This window comes from Mesocricetus auratus, unplaced genomic scaffold (genome assembly GCF_017639785.1).
Source record: "Mesocricetus auratus isolate SY011 unplaced genomic scaffold, BCM_Maur_2.0 Super-Scaffold_100014, whole genome shotgun sequence".
Taxonomy (NCBI): Eukaryota; Metazoa; Chordata; class Mammalia; order Rodentia; family Cricetidae; genus Mesocricetus; species Mesocricetus auratus.
Window position 1 is genome coordinate 1,819,843 of NW_024429197.1, and position 26,541 is coordinate 1,846,383.

Sequence of the window (26,541 nt, forward strand, 5' to 3'; positions counted from 1 at the left end):
TTGTTTTGTTTTGTTTTTCCGAGACAGGCTGGCCTTGACCTCACACAGATCTGCCTGCCTCTGCCTCTGCCTCCAGCACTGGGATTAAAGATGTGCGCCACCATAACTGGGCTGGCTCACAGTTTCAGAGGTCGAGTCCATTGTCATCATGGTGGACATGGCAACTTGCAGGCAGACATGGAGCTGGAGAGGGAGTTGAGTTCCACACGTTGATCCACAGACAAGAGGAAGTGAACTGTGAACTGGGTACAGTGTGAGCATAGGAGACCTCAAAAGCCCACCCCCACAGTGACACACTTCCTCCAACAAGGCCACGCCCACTCCAACAAAGCCACGCCTCCTAACAGTGCCGCTCCTTATGAGCTCAAGGGAGCCGGTTACATTCAAACCACCACAATTATCTGTAATTACTTGTGGGGACAATCATGCTACTGTGCGCTGGAGATCAGAGGACAACTTTTGACACTCAGTGCTCTCTCTATATTGTGTGGAACCGAGAGACTGAACTCGGGTCGTCAGTCTTGGGAGCATGCAGTTTACCTGCTAAACCTTTTTGTTGACCCTTAAGAGCTTTTAAAAAGCTTAATTTTGTATGTATGGGTGTTTTGCCTGCACGTACCTGGTGCTCAAAGGGGCCAGAAGGGGACGTGGAATCTCCTGGAACTAGAGTTACAGATATTTGTGGGTCATCATGTTGATCCTAACCCAGGTCCTGGAAGAGAAAACAGTGCAACAGTGCTTTTTTTTTTTTTTTTTTTTTTTTTTTTTGAAATAGGCTCTCTCTGTGTAGTCCTGGCTGTCCTGGGAACTCACTCTGTAGACTGGATGACCTCTGCCTCCTAAGTGCTGGGATTAAAGGGGTGTGCCCCTCATCCACGCAGCTTTAATTGTGCCAACATTGACTCTAGGACAATGCCGGCCATGGCAAACAGACTCTTTAGGACACCTGGGGAACTCGGGGTGACTGCGCCCCAGAGACATCAGCTCAGGACAGGAATGTCGTGCCCATGAGGAAGCAGGACTCGCCACATGTGCATCTCAGAGTCTCTCCCTGGTTCTCATGTGGGGTGACTTTTGTGCTCCCCAGCTTCAAGGCCCTTTATAACTGGGTGTCACTGGAAATCTGATTCAGGGTGAGGTGCATAGTGCCGTAGGGTAGAGATGTAAAACTAGGAGACAGAGTCAGCAGCGATGCAGGTGTTGGTGGAGCTGCAGACAGCTGGGACCTGGAAGCTAGTGCTGTCAAGGAAGGAATTAGAGCATTCCCAGCACTGTGGTCCGGGCTACTGAGCCCCTGGAAACCTGTGCTTCATCTCAGGTGGGATGGAAGCCAGGAAGCCGCCTCTGGGCTCTCAGCACGTGTGGCCAGGTGGTATGGGAAGTGCCTTTGCCTTCCTCAGCCATACAATGAGGGCCCTGGCCCAGTGGTTATTTTTCTGACTTTCGGTGCGTTTCTGCTTTGTCAGCTGCCACACACCGACCCCACTCTCTGGGTCTCCCCCTCACATGCCATCCTGCACAGGGCATTCTTAATGAGGCCGTGGGAAACTGCTGGTGGCCAGATGGTTGTTTCAGAAACACTTGGATGTCAGAGCATCCGGTCCTGACTGAGACCCTGCTGGGGACTCTCCCCAGAAATGCTATTGGCAGTGGTGGTCTGCTCCTTGGATCTGGTGACACAGGCATTATTGTTCCCAAGGAGCTCGGTGGCACTAGGGATGCAGCCCACTTGACAGGATGCCTGCTTAGCATGCACAAGGCTTGGGTTGTGATCACCATGATGGTATAAATCCTCTAACTTCAACAGTTAGGAAGCTGAGGCAGGAGGATCGGAAGTTGAAGATCGTCCTTGGCTACTTGACGCTTCATTGAAAAACTGCAACCTGAGCCGGGCGTTGGTGGCGCACACCTTTAATCCCAGCACTTGGGAGGCAGAGGCAGGCGGATCTCTGTGAGTTCGAGGCCAGCCTGGTCTACCAAGCGAGTTCCAGGACAGCCTCCAAGACAATACAGAGAAACCCTGTCTCGAAAAACCAAAAAAAAAAAAAAAGAAGAAAAAGAAAAACTGCAACCTGGTTACCGTATTTGTGTATTTTTACTATATACACCTAAGTATCTGTTTTTGAGGGACTAGGTGATAGGTACCAGCCTTTCCTTTCAAGTCTCTGGCATCTGTTCCTGAAGATAATCAGTATTAAGCCTGGCCTGGTTGCAGAAGTTTGCAATGTCATCTTTTTGGGAAACTGAGGCAGGAGGATCTCAAGTTCAAGGCCAGCCTGGGTAACATATTGTATTAGTCAGTGTTCTATTGCACAAAGACTAAGGCAACTCTTAAAAAGGAAAGCATTTTGGGGGGCTTGCTTACAGTTTCAGAGTCTTAGTTCATTGTCATCATGATAGGGAGCATGGCTGCAGGCAGGGCACTGGAGAAGTAACTAAGAGTTATATCCTGATCCATAAGCGTGGGGGGCGGTGGTGACCTGGCATGGACTTGAACCCTCAGAGCTCACCCCCTGTGGCACACTTTCTCCAAAAGGCCACACCTCCTAATCCTTTCAAGTAGTTCCACTTCCTGGTGACCAAACTTTCAAATCTATGAGCCTGTGGGGGCCATTCTTATTCAGAGCTCCACATATTAAGGCTGTGTGTGTTTCAAGACAAAAAGTTTCAAAAGGACTGGATTTATGGAGGCCCTCCTGAAGGGACAGTCACACTGGCTCTTCTCCATCTGTCGCTGGTTGCACAGAGAAGTTTAGGGATCTGAATGTGAGGACCTCCGATTTCCAAGATGATAAACGGTGTGGTGTGGTTCGGAAAGAGCAAGCGTGTGTAAAAACTCCCAGAGGGCTTGTACACATGGTAATCCCAGCACTTGACAGGCTGAGGCAGGAAGATTGCAAACCTGAGGCTAGCCTGGGCTACACAGCGAGGCACCCTGACTCAAAACTACACACACACAAAGTCCTGCGCTCTGTCCAGTCAGTGACCATACCTGGAGTAGAATTCCAAACCGCAAGGCAGGCATTTCCCTGTCACTCCTTGGACACACAGTTGCTCACATGCCTGCAACAGTGCCGAGTGAGGGAAGTTTCACGTGTATCCGGAGTGCCCCTGAGGATTGCTCCATCTGCTCTGACATTCATTTGAGCTCATTTAAGCATGGCTGCCTTCGACTGTATTATTTCCTTTGCTTCTGATCCTGGAGTCCTGAGCTTCCTTGGCAGTCGGCCATCTGAATATGTGTGCTCTCTTGGGGGCCAACAGGGAGGCTGCTGTTACTGGGTAACCTCTGCCCCTGGCAACAGAAGAGAGATGTGCCTTCCACGTTGCCAGGCTGTTTCTTTTATATTTGTAGGTTTGTACCCTCTCTGAGTGAGCAGGAATGAGGCAGACAAAGGATGGGGCAGGTTTAGGGACCAGTGTGCCTGGTGACTGGCAGGTGCTGCCCTGGGTCCTCCTAGCAGCCAGGCGATTAGAACAGCCTTTGTACAGCCTTGTACACTCACCTGATGTTGAAGCGGGGGGGGGGGGGGGTTATCCTGCTCTGTGAAGACAAGAGCGTGACTCACCTTTCCGTCAGGACAGCCTATCAGTGACAGAGTTAGGACCTGGATATCTCCGTCAGTCTGGACAGCTTTGTGGCCCTCGGAAAGAGGTTGCCTGCCCCCATCTTTGCACTGGCCCATTTATGATCTTACACAGCCACCTATAAGTTATCTGTTAGGGACCAATCCAGAAAGGTTGCAAAGAACCTGTCATGGGATTCAGTGTTGTCACTTGTCTATAGGAGAGGTCTCAGAACAGAGTGGGACCCGCCCTGATCAGAATGCTCTGGCTCAGACAGCTCTTGGCTCTGTTGTGAGTGCCACCCACGGGTTTCCCGAAGTCACCAAGTCACGGGCTGCTTCAGTCATGTGATGACCAGTCTCCCCAGGGTACTCAAGGAGTGCATCTTCGTGGCTTTAAGGGAGTCTAGGATGAACCAAGAGAGCTCTCCCTGGGCCTGGTGTCTGAACACACCCCCCAAAAGTAGAAGACAGTATCAGCTTAGCCAGTCCAGGCTGTAGTCTGGGAACAGGCAGCCTTAAAAAGGGCTGCTTTACAAAATAGTATAGTATTCAGTCCCTCTGTGGTCCAGCTGATCTTGGTTTTTGGCATTGTTTTGCCTATGTGTGTCTGTGTGAGTGTATGGCATGTGTGTACAGGTGCCTGCAGAGGCCAGAATAGGGAGGTTGGCTCCCCTGGAGCTGAAGTTATAGACAGTTGTGAGTCGCCCGATGGGTTCTGTGAATTGAACCCAGGTCCTCTGGAAGAGCAGCCAGTGCTCCTAATCACCGAGACATCTCTCCAGCCCCTTTTCAGTTTCTCCTGATGGAACTTTCTCATCCTCCCGTAGTCAAGCACAGTCAAGCACAGTCAAGCACACCAGCCCACCTGGTCCCCAGAATGGAGTCTTTCTGGTTCCACTTGTTTCCCCCTATCCTTTTAGCAAAACCGGTCAAGGGAGTTTTGGGTGTTTGTTGTCTCTGTTCTTTGGTCCCTTCCCTTCCTCTCTGCCTTTTCTCTTGGCTGTCTTATTTCCTATTATTTTGAACATATTCTTGTCATCCGTAGCAACTTCAGTGTACCTTGCTTATAGACAATTCTTCTTCCCTTTGAAAATTAGTAATAAGCCGGGCGGTGGTGGTGCACGCCTTTAATCCCAGCACTTGGGAGGCAGAGGCAGGCGGATCTCTGTGAGTTTGAGACCAGCCTGGTCTACAAGAGCGAGTTCCAGGACAACCAGTGCTATAACAGAGAAACCCTGTCTTGGGGCAAAAAATAGTGATAAATTTCCTTACTATCATCAGGGCTGGCTTGCAGCTCAGTTGGTAAAGAGCATAGTTAACACTCATGAAGCCCTGGGTTCCATCCCCAGCACTGCATAAACCAGGCGTAACCAGGCCTGTAATCTCAGCACCTAAAGGTGGAGGCAGGAGGATCAGAATTTAAGGTCATTCTGGACTACACTGAAGGTTTAAGGCCAGCCTGGGCCGCTAGAATCCTTGACTCTCGTAGAAAGATTAAGAATCTGCTGGGTATCAAGTTCCAATTATTGCAGTCTTTAAATAGTGCCTTGTTGACTCAAAGCATGTTCAGTGGAACTTCCCTGCCCCTCACCCCAGGGCCATTCATCAAGGTTCCTATCACAACCTTTTAGGTCCTTGTGACCCCGGTAACCCATGGTGCCCTCTCTGTGCACATTCTTTCGCATGGCTTCTGACCCCCAGCCACCCTGCTGACCTCATCCTGTGTCACCCACGCCCTCAGCCGCTGGGCTGCAGCCATGTTGGAGCGCTTGCTTAGTGGTTGTTCTGCCTCACGACTTTGCATCTGCTCTTGCCCCAGCACGCTGGCCGTGCGTGGGATTTCCTGGGGATGCTGCAAGAAAGGCAGTGTCTGGACCGTCTGCAGACTCGGCTGCATCGCTCCAGGAAGCGGCCTGGGCATCGTTGTATTTCTCAAGTTCTCCGAGTGTCCCTGCGGAGCCCCCCTAGTCAAAGGGTGGTGTACACACGCGCGCACACACACACACGCACACACACGCACACACACACTCTCTCTCTCTCTCTCTCTCTCTCTCTCTCTCTGTCTCTCGCAGTACCCAGAGGACCTTTCCCTGACCTCAGCATCCAGCACGGCTGTCCCTGCATCTCAGCCTGCTTCCCCCCCCCCACTTCCTGGACATCTCCCTTCGTGTCTTAGGGCAGAGTGCCATCTGACCTATAAAAGGGGCCATTCTGTGGCTGGGACCAGAAACCTAGAATTGCCATCTCTTCCTTTCTCTCATACGTAGCATCTCATCCGTTGATGAACCCCTGGACACAGCTTTCAGATCCTTCCTCTGTCTGACCCCTTCTCACTTCCCCCAATGCCACAGCTACCCTGGCGCCACTACCCTGGTTCCCCGTCCCAGCCAAGCTCTCTACCTCCAGCTTGGATACTGCCGTCCGGACATGCCACACAGTAGCCTGTGACACACATCCGATCAAGTCATCTTCCGCTGCTCAAGCCCTTAGCAGCTTTGCATCAAACCGGAAATGAAGTGTGAAGCCCTCACGTGGCCTGTCTGTGATCCGGCCCTCGGCTCCTTTGAGGCCTCACCTCATACCTCTTCCATCTTCAGTCCCCAAGCTCGGCTACATCAGCCTCACGGATGTGCACACATCAGGACCTTTGCCAGACTGAGACACAAACACTGATCCCTACAAACCTCAGTGATCACCCTTGGAGAGATTGTCCCTGGCCCAAAACGGACAACATGCCATGCCCTTCTTTGCTTTAAAATAGTATTTATCATCCCTGATACTGTATTGAATGTATAGTTGCATATAGCTTATCTCTAGTACCAGAAGGTGAGTGTTGCGAATGCCAGGACCTGTAGATGTCTGTGGAGAATGGCATCCGAGGCTAGGAACCCATTCAGGATAGTCTGGTTGTTTAGCCTGCTCAAGGCCCTGGTTTTGAGCCCCAGACCGCTATATTGGGCTGGGGTGGATTTCATATCTATACATACTAGGTAGTTAGTAGTGTAGGTGGAGTTTCTGTCCCTCTTCCGAAGCCCCATTTAGTCCCAAATGAACACACAGAGGCTTATATTAATTATTAACTGTTTGACCTATGACTTAGGTTTCTTATTGGCTACCTCTCTCTAAATTATTATCCCATTTCTATTAAACTATGTATGTATTGCCACGAGGCTGTGGCTCTCCATAATGCTCTGGCATGTTACTCCTTTGGTGGCTACATGGCATCTTCCTGGCCACTCTCTGCAGTTCTGTTCCCAGCCTTCTCATAGTCTGGTAGCCCTGCCTATACTTTCTGCCTGGCTACATTCTGCCTATCCATTAGCCAAAACAGCTTTATTTATCAGCCAATAAGAGAAACATGTATTCACAGCATAGGGAAGGACATCCCCCATCATAGTAGTGTTTATTGAACTATGTGACTTCTGGCCTCTGCTGAACTGACCTTAGGAGGCACTGCTCCTGTCACAGCTCAGCTGTCACACTGTGTGCTGCTTGCCACCCCTCCCAAGACCTTAAGCCATGGGCCAGCATCATTCTCTACACAGAGCCACATATGCCTTTCGGCCCCCGTTATACCTGCTAAATTCTGTCACTGTGACACCTGGGCAGCAGAGATAACACAAACAGAATGGTGTGTTCTGCCAGCTCTGAAAGGACACCCTCTGACCAGCAGCGTGAGTTCTCCCTAGAAGTGGGACGCTCCTCTGTGAGACTCAGGAAACACAGAGAGGGAGAGTCACAGTGGTTTCTAGTGGTTCTCTGACCATCATCCAAGAAACAGGCTCAAATCGACAGACTTTTAAGATTCACTTGTTTTTATTTTGCGTGTGCGAATGTTTTGCTCACATGTATGTATGTGCACCACATGTGTGCCAGGTGCTCATGAAGGCCAGAAGAGGGCGCTGAGTCCCCTGGAACTGGAGCTACAGCCAGTCAGGAGCCACTGAGTGGGTGCTGGGAACTGAGCCCAGGTCCTCTGAAAAATCAGGCAGTGTTCTTGACCCCTGTGCTGTCTCTCCAGACCTTCTGTGAGTGTTTAAATTCTTTTTTTTGTTTGTTTGTTTGTTTTGTTTTTCGAGACAGGGTTTCTCTGTGGCTTTGGAGGCTGTCCTGGAACTCGCTTGGTAGTCCAGGCTGGTCTCGAATTTACAGAGGTCCGCCTGCCTCTGCCTCCCGAGTGCTGGGATTAAAGGCGTGCGCCACCAACGCCCGGTGAGTGTTTAAATTCTGACTGGAAGGCACTGAGTTTTCCTCTCTTGGGCTCCTAAAATACATTAGAAAAGAATTAGTTTGTTTGCGTTGTGTTGGTTTTTGAGGTAAGGGCTGTCTGTGTAGCCTAGGCTAGCCTCAAAATCTCATTCCTGGTCTAGAGAGATAGCTCAGAGGTCAAGAGCACTGACTGCTCTTCAAGAGGTCCTGAGTTCAATTCTCAGCAACCACATGGTTCACAACCATCTGTAATGAGATCTGGTGCCCTCTGCTGGCCGCCAGGTGAACATGCAGGCAAAGCACTCAGAACACTACAAATAAATAAATAAATAAATAAATAAATAAATAAATAAATAAATAATCTCATTCCTGCCTCAGCCTCCTCTGGGATGACAGCATGCACCACCACACCTGGTAACTAGGACATTTGTTCACCTGGGATCACAGGTGTGTGTCACCACACCTGATAACTAGGACATTTGTTCAGCTGGGATGACAGGTGTGTACCACCACACCTGGTAACTATGACATTTGTTCAGGGACTTTGGACCCAAGCGTGATGAAAATACTTGTGTTTTAAATCTGACTGTGCCAGTTACTAGCTGTGACCTCAGTTATGGTGTGGCTGCGATGATTAGCTTGTGTCTGAGTTTCATCGCTGCCATCATCATCGTGCTGCTCGCACTTGTAAAGCGTTTAAGAGGCCCTTTGATTTTTGTTTGTTTTGGTTTTTTTGTTTTTTGAGGGAGGGTTTCTCTGTGTTGTCATGGCTAGCCTGGAGCTCACTGCATAGACCAGGATGGCCTTGAACTCACAAGATCCTGCTGCTTCTGCCTCCAGAGTGCTAGGATTAAGGGGTTATGCCATCACTGCCTGGCTGGCTCTTTGATAAATGAGATGTCACTATTATCTGAAGCCTCCTGGAAGCCTTTAGGAAACCAGGTTTGGAGCAGATGGGTAACCTGCCCACTGTCACCCAGTGAGAACAGAGGCAGCATCTAACCCACACCTGATCCCAGCACCCATGCTCCTATGCGCTCTGCTGCCTTCCTGGTGCACATAGCGAGCGCTCAGTGTGTGATGGATCTGACTATAGCCACCATTAGCACTATCTGCAGATATCGATGGCGACCAGAGTCATTTGGGAGAAACGATGCCAACTGCGCTTCCAGGCTGCTCATTATGTCCTTCTGCTGGTCCCGTCTGAAGTCCTCGCCCACTGTGTGCTCTCCCAGGCCCGCAGCTCTGGGAGGTGGCTGCCAGCTGCCTCCCATGGCTCACAGAGAGCGCTTGAGCTGTTTGTTTACCTTTGTCCCTGCTTTGCTGACCGGCTCCCAGCTCCCAGCGTACGAGCTTGAGTTGTTGACGCAGCCCCTAGAGCTCTTGCATCATTGACTCTTGGGCATTCTTCTTCCTGCCCTTCTCAAGATCTGTGCCTGGCCGTAGCACTGGCGCCAGGGCGCCCCCCTTCAGATAACAGAAATTCTAAACCAGCCCAAAGGGAGCTGAGGAGGTGGCTCAGAGGGTGAAGTCCCTGCCTTGCAAGCATGAGGACCCGAGACATGGCGGCTCCCATTGTTATTACAGAGCTAGTGGGGCAGTGTCGGGCAGATCTCTGGAGCCCACTGGCAGCTGGCTTAGCCGGTTGGTAAGCCCTTGATTCAGAGACTGTCTTTAAAAAAAAAAAGGCAGGTAGCCTGGCAGAGTGGCACATGCCTTTAATTCCTGCACTTAGGAGGCAGAGGTAGGTGGCTCTCTGAGTTTGAGGCCAGCCTGGTCTACAGAGTGAGTTCCAGGATAGCCTTGTGGATTAGGTGGAAAGAGGCTGGGCCGTGAGAAAAAGGGTCACCCATCCAGAACTAATACACGTGACCCTTAACTTCATGCTCCAAGAGTAAACACGGGAGGTGAAGGGCAAGAGTGGGGTGGTTGGTGACAGAGCATCTCCAGAAGCTATGGGCCCAGTTGTCAGCATCTCTAAACAAATAAGGTAAGGGGGGTGCTGAGAAGGGGGCTGAGCAGAGCAGACACAAGAGCCTGGCTTCAGATCCCAGCACCCGCTTAACAAAGCTGGGCACGGCTCACACCCACCTGTAACACCACTGCTCTTGGGATCGGAGGCAAGAGGATTGCTGGGACTGACTGGCTGCCAGCACAGCTTGAAGACGTGAGCTCAAGATTCAGGGAGGGACCCTGCCTCAGAGGAGGACACACACACAACACTTCTCTGGCCTCTGTGCAAGAGCGTAGGCGCACACTTATGTGAGTACATGCACCACACACCTATGTGACACATCCATACACAAGGTAAGATAAAACCCTGAAAATACAAAAGATACCCACAAATGATTTGACAGCCTTTGATGATCCCCATGGGAGGCCTCACCCTCCCTGGGAAGCGGGATTGTTTTTAATTTAAATAAAAATAAAAAAGATACTTTTGCAATGGAGTGGAGGGGAAACAAGAACCTTTAAAGGAAATTATTGACAGATTTGACTGTAGAAACAAGTATTTTCTCAGTAGGGAAAAAAGACACTGGGACAACAGTACATAACAACAAAGACAGCAATCAAAAGCTGGGTGGTGGCAGCGGCAGCGGCGGTGGTGATGGCGGTGGTGGTGGCGGCGGCGGCGGTGCACACCTTTAATCCCAGCTCGCCCAAGCCAGACCAGCCAGATGTCTGAGTGTAAAACCAGCCTGGTCTACAGAGAGAGTTCCAGGACAGCCAGGGCTACACCTTAAGACCCTGTCAATAATAGTAATGGTAATTTTAAAGACAAGCAGGCCAGGCGTTGGTGGCACACATCGGAATCCCAGACTTGGATGACTGAGGCAGGAGGACCATGGGTTTGAGGCCAGCCTGAACTACAGAGGGAGACCTAGTCAGAAAGTGAGAGACCATAACTTGGCCCTGGAGTGACAGTATGATGTAATCCTAAAGTGTACAAGAACACCCTCAGGGGCAGGGGAGATGGCTAAGGGGTTAAGGGCACCGCCTGCTCTTACGGAGGACCTTGGTTTAATTCCCAGCAACCATATGGCTGCCCACAGCCATCTGTAACTTTGGTCCCAGGGGATCCAATGTTGTCTTCTCTTGGACACCAGACACGAATGTGGTGCATAGATATACAGATAAAGCATTCATACGCATAAAATAAATAATACAAGTTTTTAAGTAGCCAGTTGGGAATCATTTAAAGCCAAACCCCAAACACCTTCAGCCATTGCCAACATGCTGTGCTACATTGTGGGTTTAGTCCATGACTGCTCTAGAAGGCTTTCCTCCTGTTCCTGCTGCCTGCATGAGAAGAGGCAGACCCTTCAGGACTGAATCCTGTCCCGGGTCAGCCAGGCTGCTGGGTTTGCTCTGGCTTGGAGAGAAGAGAGACTATTTTTGTTGTGGGAGTTGAATGGTTGGCCTCACTCCAGCAAGCACATGCTCCCGGGGTGACTGATCCATCTCTGCTGCTGCAGCCGTCTCCATCCCGGCTTCCAGAGAACACTTGAGAATACAGTTGTCCCAGGAGCTTACACCCTACCCCAGTACTCGGGGATCTGTGCTCTGTTCTTGCATTCTCCATCTGGGCCCCTGGAAAGGCGACAGGAATGGAGGGGGCCGATCTGGTTGCATAGAAATGAGCCCGAGAATCCAAGCCTCCTCACGCTGATTGACTAAGCTTGTCCTCCTGCATCTGCCTGCTGGGCCAGGGTGCTTCAGGAACCTCATCTGTGATCTCCCCTCCCCTCTTTCCCATTTCCTTTTCTGTCCTTCTCTCCAGCCCAGGGAACAGTGTCTTTCTTGGCATAGGACTTAACATGAACCTGGCACACACTTAGATCTGGTCAGGTTCCCCAGATGAATTCAATGCCCATGTCAGCCTCTGGCAGGAAGAGGCCAGCAGAGCAGGAGATCAGGTCTATCAGAGGACAGCTCCAAGCAGACCCACACATTAAATAAATGATTATTATTATTTATTATTTTTGTTGTTTTGTTTTTCCAGGCAGGGTTTCTCTGTATTGTTTTGGAGGCTGTCCTGGAACTCGCTCTGTAGACCAGGCTGGCCTGGAACTCACAGAGATCCACCTGCTTCTGCCTCCAGAGTGCTGGGAGTAAAGGTGTGCGCCACCACCGCCTGGCTTGCCCAGCTTTTTTTTTAAAGGGCTGATTGAGAATCTTTTTTAAATGCCTTCAGGCATTATCAACAGGCTCTCTGTCTCTCTGTCTCTGTCTCTCTCTCTGTCTCTGTCTCTGTGTGTGTGTGTGTGTGTGTGCGCACCTTTGACTTATACAGACAGCAAGTGCAGCCTGTGGCCCTGCCCCAAAGCTTCATAGCACCAACTCTTAAGCAAGCTGGGCATCCCTCACCAGCACAGGGCTGTCTGTGCAGGGTCCCCACTGAGAGCCTCTGCCCTCTGGAACGTCCCGGCAGGATCAGCACTCAGCAGGGCAGGTGGAAGCCAACTCCACTGGCCATCGCAGGACGCCATCTGCCTGCAGCTCTCCTTAGCAGCAGCATCCTCTCTCTTTCAGCTGCAGAGCTACTTTGCAGCATGTGAGGATGAGACCCCTGCTATCCGGAACCATGACAAGGTCCTGCAACGCCTGTGTGAGCACCTGGACCATGCCCTGCTGTACGGGTGAGTGCAGGCTGCTCTTGGGGCTGGCGGGTCAGGTATGGGGGATTACCCCCTCAGAGAGACATTCCTGTTCTTGTCCCCCCCCTCAGAGAGACATTCCTGTTCTTGTCCCCCCACCCCCCCAGAGACATTCCTGTTCTTGTCTGCCTCCTTTTGCCATCTTACCAGAGGAGACTTGTCTCTCTCAGACTGGCTGCGTTAAAGCTCCTGGGGTGGGGATGGTTGCCTGAGGCCGCCCTACCGAGGCCCAGCAAGCGCTGCTGTCCTGTCCTTACAGATTGCAAGATCTCTCATCTGGCTACTGGGTGCTCGTGGTCCATTTCACCCGCAGAGAGGCCATCAAGCACATCGAGGTGCTTCAGCATGTGGCCACCAACCTGGGGCGCAGTGAGTAGAACCAGGGCTAGCTGTACTCTCCCTGTGGGGACCCTGGGACTCAGAGCCAGCCCAGGTCAGCCTGGAGCAGCTGTCTGTCTGCCTTGTAGTGTCAAGTGGCAGTGGGCGTTCTCATGCCACCGCCTTTTACAAAGCCTCATTTTTCCCTTGCACGTGACACTCTGTGGGTGTGTCACTGCTGAAGTGAAGGGGAACGTGATCCACAAGAAAACTGGATTCCTTTGGAGCCCCAGGCAGAGCGTGTGAGATGTTAGCCTGCAGAACTAACTGGGGCAGCATCCTCAAATACCTCAAAAAGGCATCAGCCACCACCGTGCCTTCTGAACTCTGGCTGGTTTTCCTGGCTGACCACAAGCTAAGGTCTGGCCTGAAGGCTGTTGGGCTGCCTAGTTCCTCACAGGCCTTTGTTTGGCAAATGAGAACAGCTGCTCAGTAGCTGAGTTACACCTGCCTTCTCTGCAGGCCGCGCCTGGCTCTACCTGGCTCTCAATGAGAACTCCTTGGAGAGCTACCTGCGGTTGTTCCAGGAGAACTTGGGTCTGCTGCAGAAGTACTATGTCAGGTGGGTGTCTGGAACACTCTCGTTTCTTGCTGGGCCCGCAGCTCCCTAAACCTCAACCCAAAGCCTCCTGTCACATAGAGAACAGAGGCCTAGCTTGATACCACACACCAAGGGCCTGACAGTAATGGCAGAGAGTCTGCCAGAGACTTGCTGGCAGTCTGGTGGCTTCCTCCATGAGTACTCAGAGTCCTGGCTGGGCCCTGTGAACAGTCTGGTGTCTGCCCCGGCCTCAGGCTGACCAAATGCCCAACATTTGCCTTCCCCTTTGCTGGGGACACTTCAGGGACAGAGTGTTCATAGCAGCCACTGGCAGCCTGATAAGCCTTATGTTCCATGCCCATCTCTGGAGACACTGGTAAGCTTCACAGCCAGTAAGAACAGGAGAAACTGGAGGAGAGGGGGAGGGGCGTGGCTGAATAAGCTGGGTGCCCTCCAGGGGTGGGCTGTCCTGCGTCCAATTTCAACACTGTAGGCTTTCTGGTGAGGTTGAGCCAGGCTGGTGACCAGACCCACAAATCCTCCGGGTTGTTTTTTGTGTCTGGCAGGAACGCCCTGGTCTGCAGCCACGATCACCTGACTCTTTTCCTGACCTTGGTGTCAGGGCTGGAGTTTATTCGCTTCGACCTGGATCTGGTGAGACACCTTGGCTCTTGATACTGGAGGGAGGCAGGAGGGGGATGGGGAGGACTTCATTTTTCTAGTCGGAGCTTGTCGGGTGTGGCTGAACTTGGCTATGGCTGTCTTGTTCAGATAGAGGACGCCTTTAGGGTCAGTGGGATTGGCTGGAAGGGGGTTTTCTCTCATGGCGTACTCATGGCCAGGATTCCTGCTTAGTGTCTTCCGGCTTCTACACAACTGAGGAAAAGCCACATTGCCTCAAGTGTCTTTGTTCAGAGGGACTCACCTTTGTGTTTAAGACATGAGTGTCTGAGAGGTGCAAATTCCTGGAATCCTGATGAGTGTTCTTGGCTCTGTGCTTCTCCAGAGCTGTCAACCCCTCTTCAAATGCTCAAGCTTCCTTTACACCCACACACTGCGTAGACCTTCCCATGGTCACAGGGCTCCCTTCCTAAGACTCTGTCCACCAGGTGCCCAAAGTCACAGATGGTACCAAACCCTGTATGTACTGTGGTTTCACATACATATAGTATAAATACATATTATAGGTGTGTGTATATATATATTTCATATATATTCACTGCACATGTATGTGTAATAAAGTTTAATTTGTAAGTTAGGCACAGGGGCTGGAGAGACGGCTTACTGGTTAAGAGAATGTACTGCCTTTTTTGGTTTTTTGAGACAGGGTTTCTCTGTGGCTTTGGAGGCTGTCATGGAACTAGCTCTTGTAGACCAGGCTGGTCTCAAGCTCAGAGATCCGCCTGCTTCTGCCTCCCATGTACCTCTAAAAATTTTTGAAAACTTAGTAATTGTTTATTTCTGGAAATTTCTATTTAGTATTTCCAGACTAGAGTAGCAAACCATAGACAGCAAAACAGGAAGTATGAAGGAATGCCTATACAAGGACGATACTGTCCCCAAAGAGGCCAGAGCATCTCATAGACCTGGGCTCCTCAAGACTAATGTAACTGCCCCTTTCTCGTCACACCTTCCCTGCTCCCCACCCCAACAGGCTGAAGTGGGGTTTGTCAGTGGTAGAAACCAGAGAAAGTGAGATTCTAGTGCTGAGAGCTATCAGGGAGATGTTAGCTGCTCTGACTGGGTTCCCAGGGCTCTTTTCCCTTCCTTTTTTGAGGTGCTGATGGTGGGACCCAGTTAGACATTCATTCAGACAAGTGCACTGCTCACACCCATCACGTCCAAGGCTTTGAAACTGTTTCCTTACTGCTTGGGGCAGTTACTTCCTAATTAATTCCTGAAGCACATTGACTTCCCTAAGAAAAGAGTGTGGCGTGTGTGTGTGTGTGTGTGTGTGTGTGTGTGTGTGTGTGTGTGTGTGTGTGTGGTGTATTTGTGTATTTGTGAGTGTGGTGTGGTATGTGTGTCTGTGTGGTGTGGTGTGAGTCTGTGGTGTGTGTGTGTGTGGTGTACATTCATGTATGTGGTGTTTGTGTGTGTATTTGTGAGTGTGGTGTGGTATGGGTCTGTGTGTAAGTCTATGTGTGTGTGTGGTGTGGCAAGTGTGTGGTTTGTGTATGTCTGTGTATGTGGTGTGTTATAAATTCAGAGTCCTTGGTTATTGGAAATCCACCGACACTGATATAATAAACCAATCAAACTGAATTATTAAATCCAGGTTTAATGAACAGAGCAAAGCAACTCCTGGGTGACCTTCAGGAGGGTGGTAGAGGTAGCACGTGGCAAATATGGCTGACACGTCTTAAGTAGCCTATAGGTGTGGTTTTGAGCAGCCCCCAAGGGAGGTGCTGGCCTTTGGTGGGCTTTTTTGAGGAGGTGGGGTTTGGAATACGGGGAGTGAGACCCAAGCTGGCAATCCCCAACTCAACCTTTTTGGTTATATGTGGACTCTGGTAGGGCTTCCACCCAACTGTCTGTCTGTCTGTCTATGTGTGTGTGTGTGTCTGGTCTGTGTCTGTGTGTGTCTGTGTGGTATGAGTGTGTCTGTCTGTCTGTCCGTCCGTCTGTCTGTCTGTCTGTGTGTGTGTGTGTCTGTGTGTGAGTCTATATGGTATGAGTGTGTGTGTGTGTGTGTGTGTGTGTGTGAGTGAATATGTGTGTTTGAGTCTGTGTGTGTGTGATCCCCCTCTTCCTTCCCATCCTGATTTTGGTGACTGCTTGCCAAGCCTTGTTTGCTGACTGCCCTGAGGTTCCTACCCAACATCCCTTTCTTCCTCCTCTCTCCCCAGGATGCCCCTTACTTAGATCTGGCCCCCTACATGCCTGACTACTATAAACCTCAGTACCTGTTGGACTTTGAAGACCGCCTTCCCAGCTCAGTCCATGGCTCAGACAGCCTGTCCCTCAACTCCTTCAACTCTGTCACCTCTACCAACCTGGAATGGGATGACAGCGCCATTGCCCCATCTAGTGAAGGTGCGTGGCCCCAGGGCAAAAGGAACTAGGCCTGTGCCCTGAAGTGACCTCTGGAGCCTCCTAAGTCTGGCTGAGTCACAATGTCTTTCTGGTGTTTGGGATTTGTAGTTGAACCTTACTAACTTTTCCAGAAGTTTCTAGCCTCATGCCCACCGTCAGTCTTCTGAGCAAGGAAGAGTCGCAGCATTGTGCCCTGGAAACTCTTGCCCTAGTCAGGGCTGAGCATCAGCCACCTGGGGAAGCTTGTCCTATAGCAGGTTCCACAGAGGCTGCACAAGCCCAGGGCAAAGAAGCAGGCCGTCTGAGGGGCAGGAATCCTCACGGTTTCTTGGGCAGGGCAGTCCCTACTAGTGCCCCTCCATGGCTCAGAGATGGCCAGACCTGTCCCCCCTGGAACTGACAAGCCGTGGGTGGCCTTACCGCTCAGATCAGTTGTTAAAATCCCTGGCTTTCCTCAGACCTTAGGTGTCCCCACTTCAGTGAGATCTAGGCTTCCTTGATGTGAGCTCATTCACTCAACCTCACCTCCTGGGAGGTGGACTCTGCGGACTCGCTCAGCTCCCCTGGTCGTCTCCCCTGAGGCCTGGCTTTCCTCATTCTTTGTTTCTGTTTGTGCCATGGGTCATGCATCCCACTTTCAGACTTGCTTCAGCAAGATTTGCATTGCTGGAGCTAGCAGTGTAGTTCAGTAGGTGGAGTGCTAGTTTAGCGTGCATGAAGAAGCCCTAGGCTCAATCCCCCGGTACCGTATAAATCCAAGCGTGTGGCCAATGACATGATCTGGTGACTAAAAAGCACCTGCCACACCACCCAAGCCTGACAACCTGACTGATCCTGGATCCTGGGAACCCACCATGCTAGGAGAGGACGGACTTGAAGGTTGTCCTCTGGTCTCCACAAACACCATGATACATGCAATCCTGTGCTTATGCATCTCTCTCTCTCTCACACACACACACACACACACACACACACGCACACACACACACATACACACACATCTCTCTCTCACACACACATACACACACACACACTCACACATCTCTCTCTCACACACACACACACCACACACACACGCACACACACATCTCTCTCTCTCACACACACACACACATCTCTCTCTCACACACACACACACACATCTCTCTCTCTCACACACACACACACACATCTCTCTCTCTCTCTCACACACACACACACACACACACACACACAGAGATGGGGCACATCTGTAATCCCAGCACTTAAGTAGAGCCAGGAGGATCAGAAATTCTGGGTTGTTCTCTACTACGTAGCAAGTTCAAGACCAGCCTTGGCTACATGAAAATGATTCTCAAACTAATAATAATAAAAAGACTTGCACCAAGCCTCTCGGTCTCCTTGGGTGGACCTCATGAGCTACCCTGGAGGAGGAGTCAGAGGAGCAGGCCTTGAAGAAGCAGCTAGGCCATCCATGGATGGAGGTTACACTGCCTGGTTTAGCCAGAGGACAGGACCCCGAGTGCCACAGGGGGACGGAAGGCGAGGAGACTCAGGTTCTTGTGCGACAGAACAGGCTCTGGGTTGGGAAAGAGTGGCCCTAGGGCAGCCGAGGTCACAGTCGGCCGTTAGAGAACAGGTAGGAAGTTCTCTCTCTCTCTTCTCCCCGTGTCTCCCACCCATTGCCCTGACCTCCCTCCTTCCACTGCCCGTTTCTAATCTTGAGTTTTGTCCCTCGTTTTTATAGATTATGATTTTGGAGATGTGTTTCCAGCAGTGCCGTCTGTACCCAGCACAGACTGGGAAGGTGGGACAGAGTCCTCTGTGACCCTCTTTTCCTGTTTTGCGACGTTTCCACGCCGGGCTTGCTGCATGTTTCAGAATCAGCTCCTTATTACTTATAACAATGCCCATGGTCATAACGATGCCGCAGCTGGTGTGGGAGTAGGTGGAATTCTGCAGTAGGGGAGCTTGGCCTTTAGCTAGCCCAGGAGCTCTGCTCTCAGGGAACATTCCTGCCCTTCCACGGGGGCCTCAGGAGTCACTAAGGGACTGTTGCACAGATAGCAGGCCACCTCCGGATATCAGTCCCATCTTATACTAATGGTGTATGTGACCTGGCTCAGTGGAGGGGAAACCTGTTCTAAAGGAACGATACACCGAGAAACAGGGATGGTAAACTCCTGTCTGCCACACGAGCATCGAGGAGAAAGATGGAAGCTGCTCGATCCTTTCAGGCTCTCCCTAATGGGTTGAGTTCCAAGTGAAGAAACTGCCCAGGCAGAGCTGAAACTCCCTACAGGGAGGAGCCAGCAAGGTGGCAAGGAAAGGAGCTGCCACCAAGATAACCACTCGAATTCTTTCCCTGGAAGCCACAAGGTGGGAGGAGAGAACTATCTTCCCCAAATAGCATCTGACCTCTGTGTACACACACACAGCATCCTCTGACCTCTGTGTACACACACACACAGCATCCTCTGACTTCTGTGTACACACACACATAGCATCCTCTGACCTCTGTACACACACACACAGCATCCTCTGACCTCTGTGTACACACACACACAGCATCCTCTGACCTCTGTGTACACACACACAGCATCCTCTGACCTCTGTGTACACACACACAGCATCCTCTGACCTCTGTGTACACACACACAGCATCCTCTGACCTCTGTGTACACACACACACAGCATCCTCTGACTTCTGTACACACACAGCATCCTCTGACCTCTGTGCACACACACAGCATCCTCTGACCTCTGTGCACACACACACACAGCATCCTCTGACTTCTGTGTACACACACACACAGCATCCTCTGACCTCTGTGCACACACACAGCATCCTCTGACCTCTGTGCACACACACACACAGCATCCTCTGACCTCTGTGTACACACACACACAGCATCCTCTGACCTCTGTGTACACACACACAGCATCCTCTGACCTCTGTGTACACACACACACAGCATCCTCTGACTTCTGTACACACACAGCATCCTCTGACCTCTGTGCACACACACAGCATCCTCTGACCTCTGTGCACACACACACACAGCATCCTCTGACTTCTGTGTACACACACACACAGCATCCTCTGACTTCTGTGTACACACACACACAGCATCCTCTGACCTCTGTGCACACACACAGCATCCTCTGACCTCTGTACACACACAGCATCCTCTGACCTCTGTGCACACACACAGCATCCTCTGACCTCTGTGCACACACACACACAGCATCCTCTGACTTCTGTGTACACACACACACAGCATCCTCTGACTTCTGTGTACACACACACACAGCATCCTCTGACTTCTGTACACACACAGCATCCTCTGACCTCTGTGCACACACACAGCATCCTCTGACCTCTGTGCACACACACACACAGCATCCTCTGACTTCTGTGTACACACACACACAGCATCCTCTGACCTCTGTGCACACACACAGCATCCTCTGACCTCTGTGCACACACACAGCATCCTCTGACCTCTGTACACACACACACAGCATCCTCTGACCTCTGTGCACACACACACACAGCATCCTCTGACCTCTGTGTACACACACACACAGCATCCTCTGACCTCTGTGTACACACACACAGCATCCTCTGACCTCTGTGTACACACACACACAGCATCCTCTGACTTCTGTACACACACAGCATCCTCTGACCTCTGTGCACACACACAGCATCCTCTGACCTCTGTGCACACACACACACAGCATCCTCTGACTTCTGTGTACACACACACACAGCATCCTCTGACTTCTGTGTACACACACACACAGCATCCTCTGACCTCTGTGCACACACACACACAGCATCCTCTGACCTCTGTGTACACACACAGCATCCTCTGACCTCTGTACACACACAGCATCCTCTGACCTCTGTACACACACACACAGCATCTTCTGATCTCCCACCCCATAAATGAGTCAATGTGAAAGCCTCCAATTAGGAGATTTTCTTTAGAGTTTTAAAGCAGTTAAGCTTTCTACTCTGTCCACTGGGCATCAGCATTTTGGGGGCATTTTTTCCTGCCTGTGACCCATAGCTGGGCTTGGCCAAATTGACACAGGAAGTCCCAGATTGCAGGACTTACTCCAATTGGGGACTCCCATTTGGTCCAGTTAATGCTTGCTCCTTAGATTTGAGGCTGTCCCAGACTCCCTTCCCAAAGAACTCCTGTCCCAGGCACTCCTTCTTGCCTGAGGTGGGGTTCCCTGAGGCTGACCTGAGCAGTAGACAAGAGCTGATGTTTCCCATGTGATGTGAGTGTGAGAGACATGGGCTCCAACACTAAGAGATCCATTGTGTCACTCGGCCAAGAGGGTAGCTTTGAGGAGTGTGTTTGAGTGCAGGTAGTGTGAGACCTGGAATTCCACCTAACATCTTTTCTCCTCTTGGCCTCTTCTGAAGCATAATGTCAGCGTTGGTTTTCCCTCTGTCTCTAACCACTAACCCTTTCCTGACACGGTTTTTACAGTCACTTGACAGGCGGTCCATGACCTCTGACCTTCCTCTGCAGCCCTGTAGATCTTGCCCAGGAACTAATAGCCTAGCTTGCTCAGGCTGGGCCAGGCCCAGTCAGGGTTATAGTCAGCGCAACAGTGACTCTCCAAGCTCCTCAGCACTGAAGAGTTCCCTGGCCCGCTGTGGTGGCTCACGTAGCTAAGGCACCACTGTCTCCTTGAGCCTGGAGGAAAGCAGGACTTGGGGGCCACTCCAAACTTGGGGTCCTGAGCAGGGCTGGGTAGGGTGATCTATGGTCCTCGTTTTAAAATTGCTAGACATCCAGGCACCTACCAGGTCCTGGGATCTGTTCACTCACGTCCCATGACCCCTCCCACAAGCAGCTACAAGCGCTGAGGGGACGAGAGGGGTTGACATCTCTACCCCTGTGGGAGCCCTCTGGGGAGTCCAGAGGCATGGCTTCCTTCTTCTGATAGCTAGGTTCCAATCAGGAAAACTGAAGAGTGTCCCTAGCATGTACCTGACAGAAATGTCATTACTTTTAACCATTCCTGAGGCAGGAGGATGGCTGATTGTCCCAGGCCAGACAGCGATACGTAGTGAGACCCTCCTCCCATCTCAAAAAGATAAAAACGAGAAAAGACAACCACTTAAAAAGAGAAACAAAGTGCTGTGTCAGCCAGAAGGCCCAGGCCTTCCCGTGTGCTTAGGGAAGGTTTTCCTCTCTCTCCTGCTCAGGGAAAGGCCAGCAAGATGTGCACATGCCAGCTACTGGAGTAGGTGTGGCCTCACCCAGGCAGTCCCACCAGCTGGTCCCAGGCCTCAGCTCTGCCTGGGCAGCTCCCATCTGCTGCCAGATAAATAGTCCCCTGTACTCCCCCCCGATGGTGCTCCCCCCATGGTGCTCCCCCCATGGTGCTCTCCATCTGCCTATTCCAGTGAGTTAGAATGGAGGCCAGTTAGACCAGCTCCTCACTAAAAGGCAACAGCATCCTCCAGTTCACCCTAAGAGGGGTGCCTGGCTCTGTCCCCCAGGAGTGCTGTTAGATTTTGGGGGGAAAGTCAATATCTCTGAAGAGCCTGAGAAGTGTCTTGGGGGGGCAGCCCCTTGTACCCCTTCCTCTCTGCATCTCATTTTGTTGTCCCTGATCTGTCTGTCACTGTCCTCTGTTGCCTTGAGTCCTGTGTTCCCCTCCCCAGCCCCTTCCCCTGCGCTCCCCAGCCCCCTCCCCTGCGCTCCCCAGCCCAGCTTCATTTTCCTCTTCTCTTCCGTTCTTCTGGCTTCCTTTATTCCATGTTGTCTGCGGAGGAGGGGCCTTGCAGAGAACTTTGGGTGTCACTTTGCACAGGGAGTGGTGTTGAGGGGCTGCTGGGCACCCCCAATCCTTACAGGAGGGGGCTCTGGGTTTATCCCAGGAGATATGCAATCTGTCTCCTCTTGGGGTCCCAGCCACCCTGGGATAAGCATCAGTCACCCTGCCCATGGCTTATGCCTAGAAGCTGTTTCACATTGTGGACCCTTAACTGAACTTGGCTAAGTGTGAGTACTAAGGGCTCCCAGGGACAGAGAAGAGGGTGTCCCCATCATTTGGCTCCAAAAGCATCAATTGCATGTCCTGTGGGTTGGGGCCTCTGCTCTTGAATTAGAGCCACCATGATCAGGCTTCCCTGGGAGGAACTGGGCCACCTCCCCTGAGATAGGCACCCTCTGGGGCCCATTTGGTGGGCTGACAGGCTGTCTGTGTCCTGTCTCTTTATCTTTGCAGATGGAGACCTCACAGATACCATCAGTGGCCCCCGCTCCACGGCCTCAGACATGACCAGTGGCAAAACATCCACCAAGAGCCCCACCCAGCGCCATAACCCCTTCAATGAGGAGCAGCCCGAGGCTGTGTCATCATCCGACACCACCCCTGTGCACGCTACCTCACCGGAGAAGGAAGAGGCACAGGCCCCAGACCAGTCAGATGCCTGTACAGAGCTTGAAGTCATCAGGTTAGCTGGGAGAAGGTGGGGGAGCCCCTGGCACCCAGTGTCCACCTCTGGGCTCACCGTGTAGTCCAGGGCAGACAGGGGCTTCCCCAAGAGCAGGGGACATCACTGACTTGCGAAGAAGCCCCTTCACATCATGTAGGCCACAGGCTTCAGAAGATCTGCCCCATGTAGGCTGCTGTAACCAAGTTCAGAGACAGGTAGCAGAAACAACAGAAGAGCAGACTTTTTTTGGGGGGTCCGAGACCGGGTTTCTTTGTGTAGCCATGGCCATCCTGGAACTTACTATGTAGACCAGGCTGGCTTCAAACTCAGATCCTCTAGCCTCTGCCTCCTGAGTATTGGAATTAAAGGCTTGTGCCGCCACGCCTGGCCAGGCTTCTTGTTTAAAACAGGGTCTCTCTATGAAGCCCTGGCTGTCCTAGAACTCCCTGTGTAGACCAGGCTGGCTTTGACTCACAGAGATCCACCTGCCTCTGCCTCCTGAATGCTGGGATTAAAGGCATGCGCCACCTCACCGGCCACACCAAGTCTTTACTCTGGAGGCTGAGGAACCTGCGGTTCCTGGGAGGAACCTTTCCATTTTTGCTTGTGTTCATCTTGTGTATGTTTGCATGTCAGAATGGAGAAACCTCTCTTGGACTGTTTTCATAAGGTCCATGGTCCTATTGAGAGGTCTCTGCCCCCATGGCTATAGCACCTCTCAGAAGCACCATCACCTGTGGGTTAGAGTATCCGTGCATGAATTGAGATGGACACAGCAACCATCTTGGAGGAAGGTCCAAGCCCTGAAGGGACTGACCTGGGCAGCAGCCATAGCTGGCTAACTTCTGGGCATTTTGTCTAGCCCGTCCAGGGCCAGAAACCACCTTTGGGTCAGACCGCTTCCCAGGAGTATTTGTTTTCTTATGTTTGTTGTGTAAGAAAGGGCCTCACCATATATGTATGAAGCCCAGGTTAGACTCAACCTTTCCAGCCGCCTACCCCAGCCTCCCAGTGCTGGGAAGTCATCTTACATTCTGAGACCTCTCCAGTTTTGGTTCTAGTTGAGCCTGCTTCATGGTTCACGTCTTTGACACATGGACAGAGGGATGCAAAGGAGAGGTCTCTTGGCCAGAGCTGTCTCAGCTCTGACCTCCCTCAGGCCTGCTCTGAAAAATCTCCACACCAAATGAGGAGAGAGGCCCCATATCCTGTCATACCTGCTGGCCTGAGGCAGGAGCATTACTCCCTAGGGTCTGGGCTTGGAACACTCTCTCTCTCTCTCTCTCTCTCTCTCTCTCTCTCTCTCTCTCTCTCTCTCTCTCTCTCTCTCTCTCTCTCTCTCTCTCTCACACACACACACACACACACACACACACACACAAAGTCCCCTTCAGGTTGGTTAAAGAACATGGGAGATTGAGAGACTCAGCCCTGAAGTGTCTTAGCTGGGCCCATCCCAGCCATCTTAGAACCAAAGAGTAGGGCCAAGATGATAAACCCAGAAACTCAGAGGCATTTCTGGGCAAATCATTTTTTCCCCAGTGGTACCTAGTGGAAAGGGTCTGTTGTTCACATCCTAAGGGAAGTAGAGTCATTGGTCCAACTAAAGGTGGCCTAAGTTTGCTTCCTGGGCAGGCGTAGCTGGCTCAGTTAGGTTTGTTTTGCTTTGTTTAGTTTTCTGAGACAAAGTCACACTATGTAGCCCTGATTAGCCTGAACCTCAATATGTAGACCAGGCTAGCCTTAAATGGCCCCCGCCTCTGCCTCCAATTGCTGAGTATAAGTTTGTGCTACCAGATCTGGCTTAGCTCAGACTTCTTTTTCCTCCTTTTGTTTTGAGATGGGTCTGACTGTGTAGCCCAGGCTGGCCTTGTACTCACAATCTTCCTGCATCTACCTGACCAGTGCTGGGACCATACGTTTGTACTAGCTGGCCTGGCTGCTACCTCAGTTCTACCAGCTAGAATTTGCAGGCCTGCTCGGGAGCTATTCATGCCTCTCTTGGTGGTCCCTCCTACCCATGTCTGCCGGCACCAGGACACCTTAGGTCTGTCACCTTGCACTGCCCAGGACCGCATTTGCTCTGGGCTGTCTCTCTGACCCAGCCTGTACCCAGTGAGTACTAAAGCATTAACTCCCTCTCTTATCACTGCGTCACAGGGTCACCAAGAAGAAGAAAATTGGTAAGAAGAAAAAGACCAAATTGGAGGAGGAAGCAGGCCTGCTGCACCCCACCTCTGGCCACCAGAAATGTTCTAGGCAGGGGGATGGTGACGGACTTGTGGGCACCCCAAGCCTGGGGCGGGGCTTGCCAGATCCTGCACTTGCCTCCCAGCAGGAGCAAGGGGAAGGGCCCTGCAGTGCGACTGAGAGCAGTGAGCACTCTGAGCTCAGCCAAATGGGCTTGCTGATCCCGGAGATGAAGGACACTTCCATGGAGTGCCTGGGACAGCCCCTGAGCAAGGTCATTGACAAGCTCCACGGACAGCTGGACCCAAGCACATGGCATTCCCACGCTGACCGGCCAGATCAGTCCTTTCGGACCTGCTCTCCCGGGGAAGCCCCGGAGAAACCACCATTTGGCGACTTTAGTGAGGGGCTTCCAGCCTCAATGGACTTCTACCGCTTTACGGTCGAGAGTCCAAGTACTGTTGCACCAGGTGGCGGCCACCATGACCCTGCAGGGCCTAGCCAACCGCTGCATGTTCCTGGTAGCCCTGCGACTGCTGTCCAAGAAGAGGGGGGAAGAAGAGAGGGACAGGCACCTCAGCCCCTAGAGGACGTGCAGGAGGAGGCTCAGGAGCCACAGCCACAGGATCAGGATGTGCAGGGGGAGGCTCAGGAGCCCGAGCCACAGGATCAGGACACCCAGTTGCCACTGGTCAGCCAGGAGCCTGTGTCTGAGCCTGTGTCCCAGCCTGAACTTGGAACCCAGGAGGCTCTTGGAGAGCTCAAGCGAGACCAGCCCAGTCCGTGCCTGAGCAGCGCTGAGGACTCCGGGGTGGACGAGGGCCAGGGCAGCCCTTTGGAGATGACACACCCCTCAGAGTTCAGGTGAGGGCTGTCCAGTCCAGCAAGGACGGGAGGTCTAGCCTGCTGGTGGGAAAGGCATGTGGCCTCCTGCCTGACCCCTGCGCCTGCCGCCCCTTGTCCCTGTCACAGAGTTGACAACAATCACCTGCTCCTGCTGATGATCCATGTCTTTAGAGAAAACGAAGAGCAGCTTTTCAAAGTGAGTCCCGGGCCCGGGGAACCGGCAGGCAACACAGCAGAGGCGGGGCGGGTCACCCCACAATGTTGACTGTGCACGCGGTCCACAGGGCAGGCGCACAAGTCCCCGACCCGGGGAGCCACAGGCAACACAGCAGAGGCGGGGCGGGTCACCCCACACTGTTGACTGTGCACGCGGTCCACAGGGCAGGCGCGCAAGCTGACTCCCATTTGATTGGGCTCTTAGATGATCCGGATGAGCACAGGGCACATGGAGGGCAACCTGCAGCTGCTGTACGTGCTACTCACCGACTGCTACGTCTACCTGCTTCGGAAAGGTGCCTGCCACTCCAGGCCAGAGTGGGTGGGGTGGAGCGCCCCTCCCCCAGCCCCTCTTACCCCCACTGTAGACTAGCACTGATGACAAGGTGTCCCACGGGAGGTACTGCTAGCTGGGCTGAGCACCCTGTCTGTCTCTCTGCTACA

At 52.1% G+C, this 26,541-nt stretch overlaps 1 protein-coding gene across 4 annotated transcripts in view; it reads left to right on the forward strand.

The window, feature by feature from the left end:
• Positions 1-26,541, forward strand: part of Plekhm2 (pleckstrin homology and RUN domain containing M2) — a 39,725-nt gene that overhangs the window by 8,005 nt on the left and 5,179 nt on the right. For 2 of the 4 annotated variants that reach the window (XR_005881462.1, XM_005081088.4), the window contains exons 2-11: positions 12,312-12,418; positions 12,696-12,805; positions 13,277-13,376; positions 13,922-14,009; positions 16,205-16,391; positions 18,118-18,177; positions 22,635-22,863; positions 25,006-25,899; positions 26,008-26,077; positions 26,303-26,393. Coding sequence is in view for 3 of the 4 variants with exons in the window: in XM_005081088.4 (XP_005081145.1) it covers positions 12,312-12,418; positions 12,696-12,805; positions 13,277-13,376; positions 13,922-14,009; positions 16,205-16,391; positions 18,118-18,177; positions 22,635-22,863; positions 25,006-25,899; positions 26,008-26,077; positions 26,303-26,393 (1,936 nt within the window). In the remaining variant the exon portion in view is untranslated. Of the gene's footprint in view, positions 1-12,311; positions 12,419-12,695; positions 12,806-12,924; positions 13,175-13,276; positions 13,377-13,921; positions 14,010-16,204; positions 16,392-18,117; positions 18,178-22,634; positions 22,864-25,005; positions 25,900-26,007; positions 26,078-26,302; positions 26,394-26,541 lie in introns of those variants that run through there. The other 2 variants (XM_013121255.3, XM_040757493.1) reach the window with 2 other exon arrangements.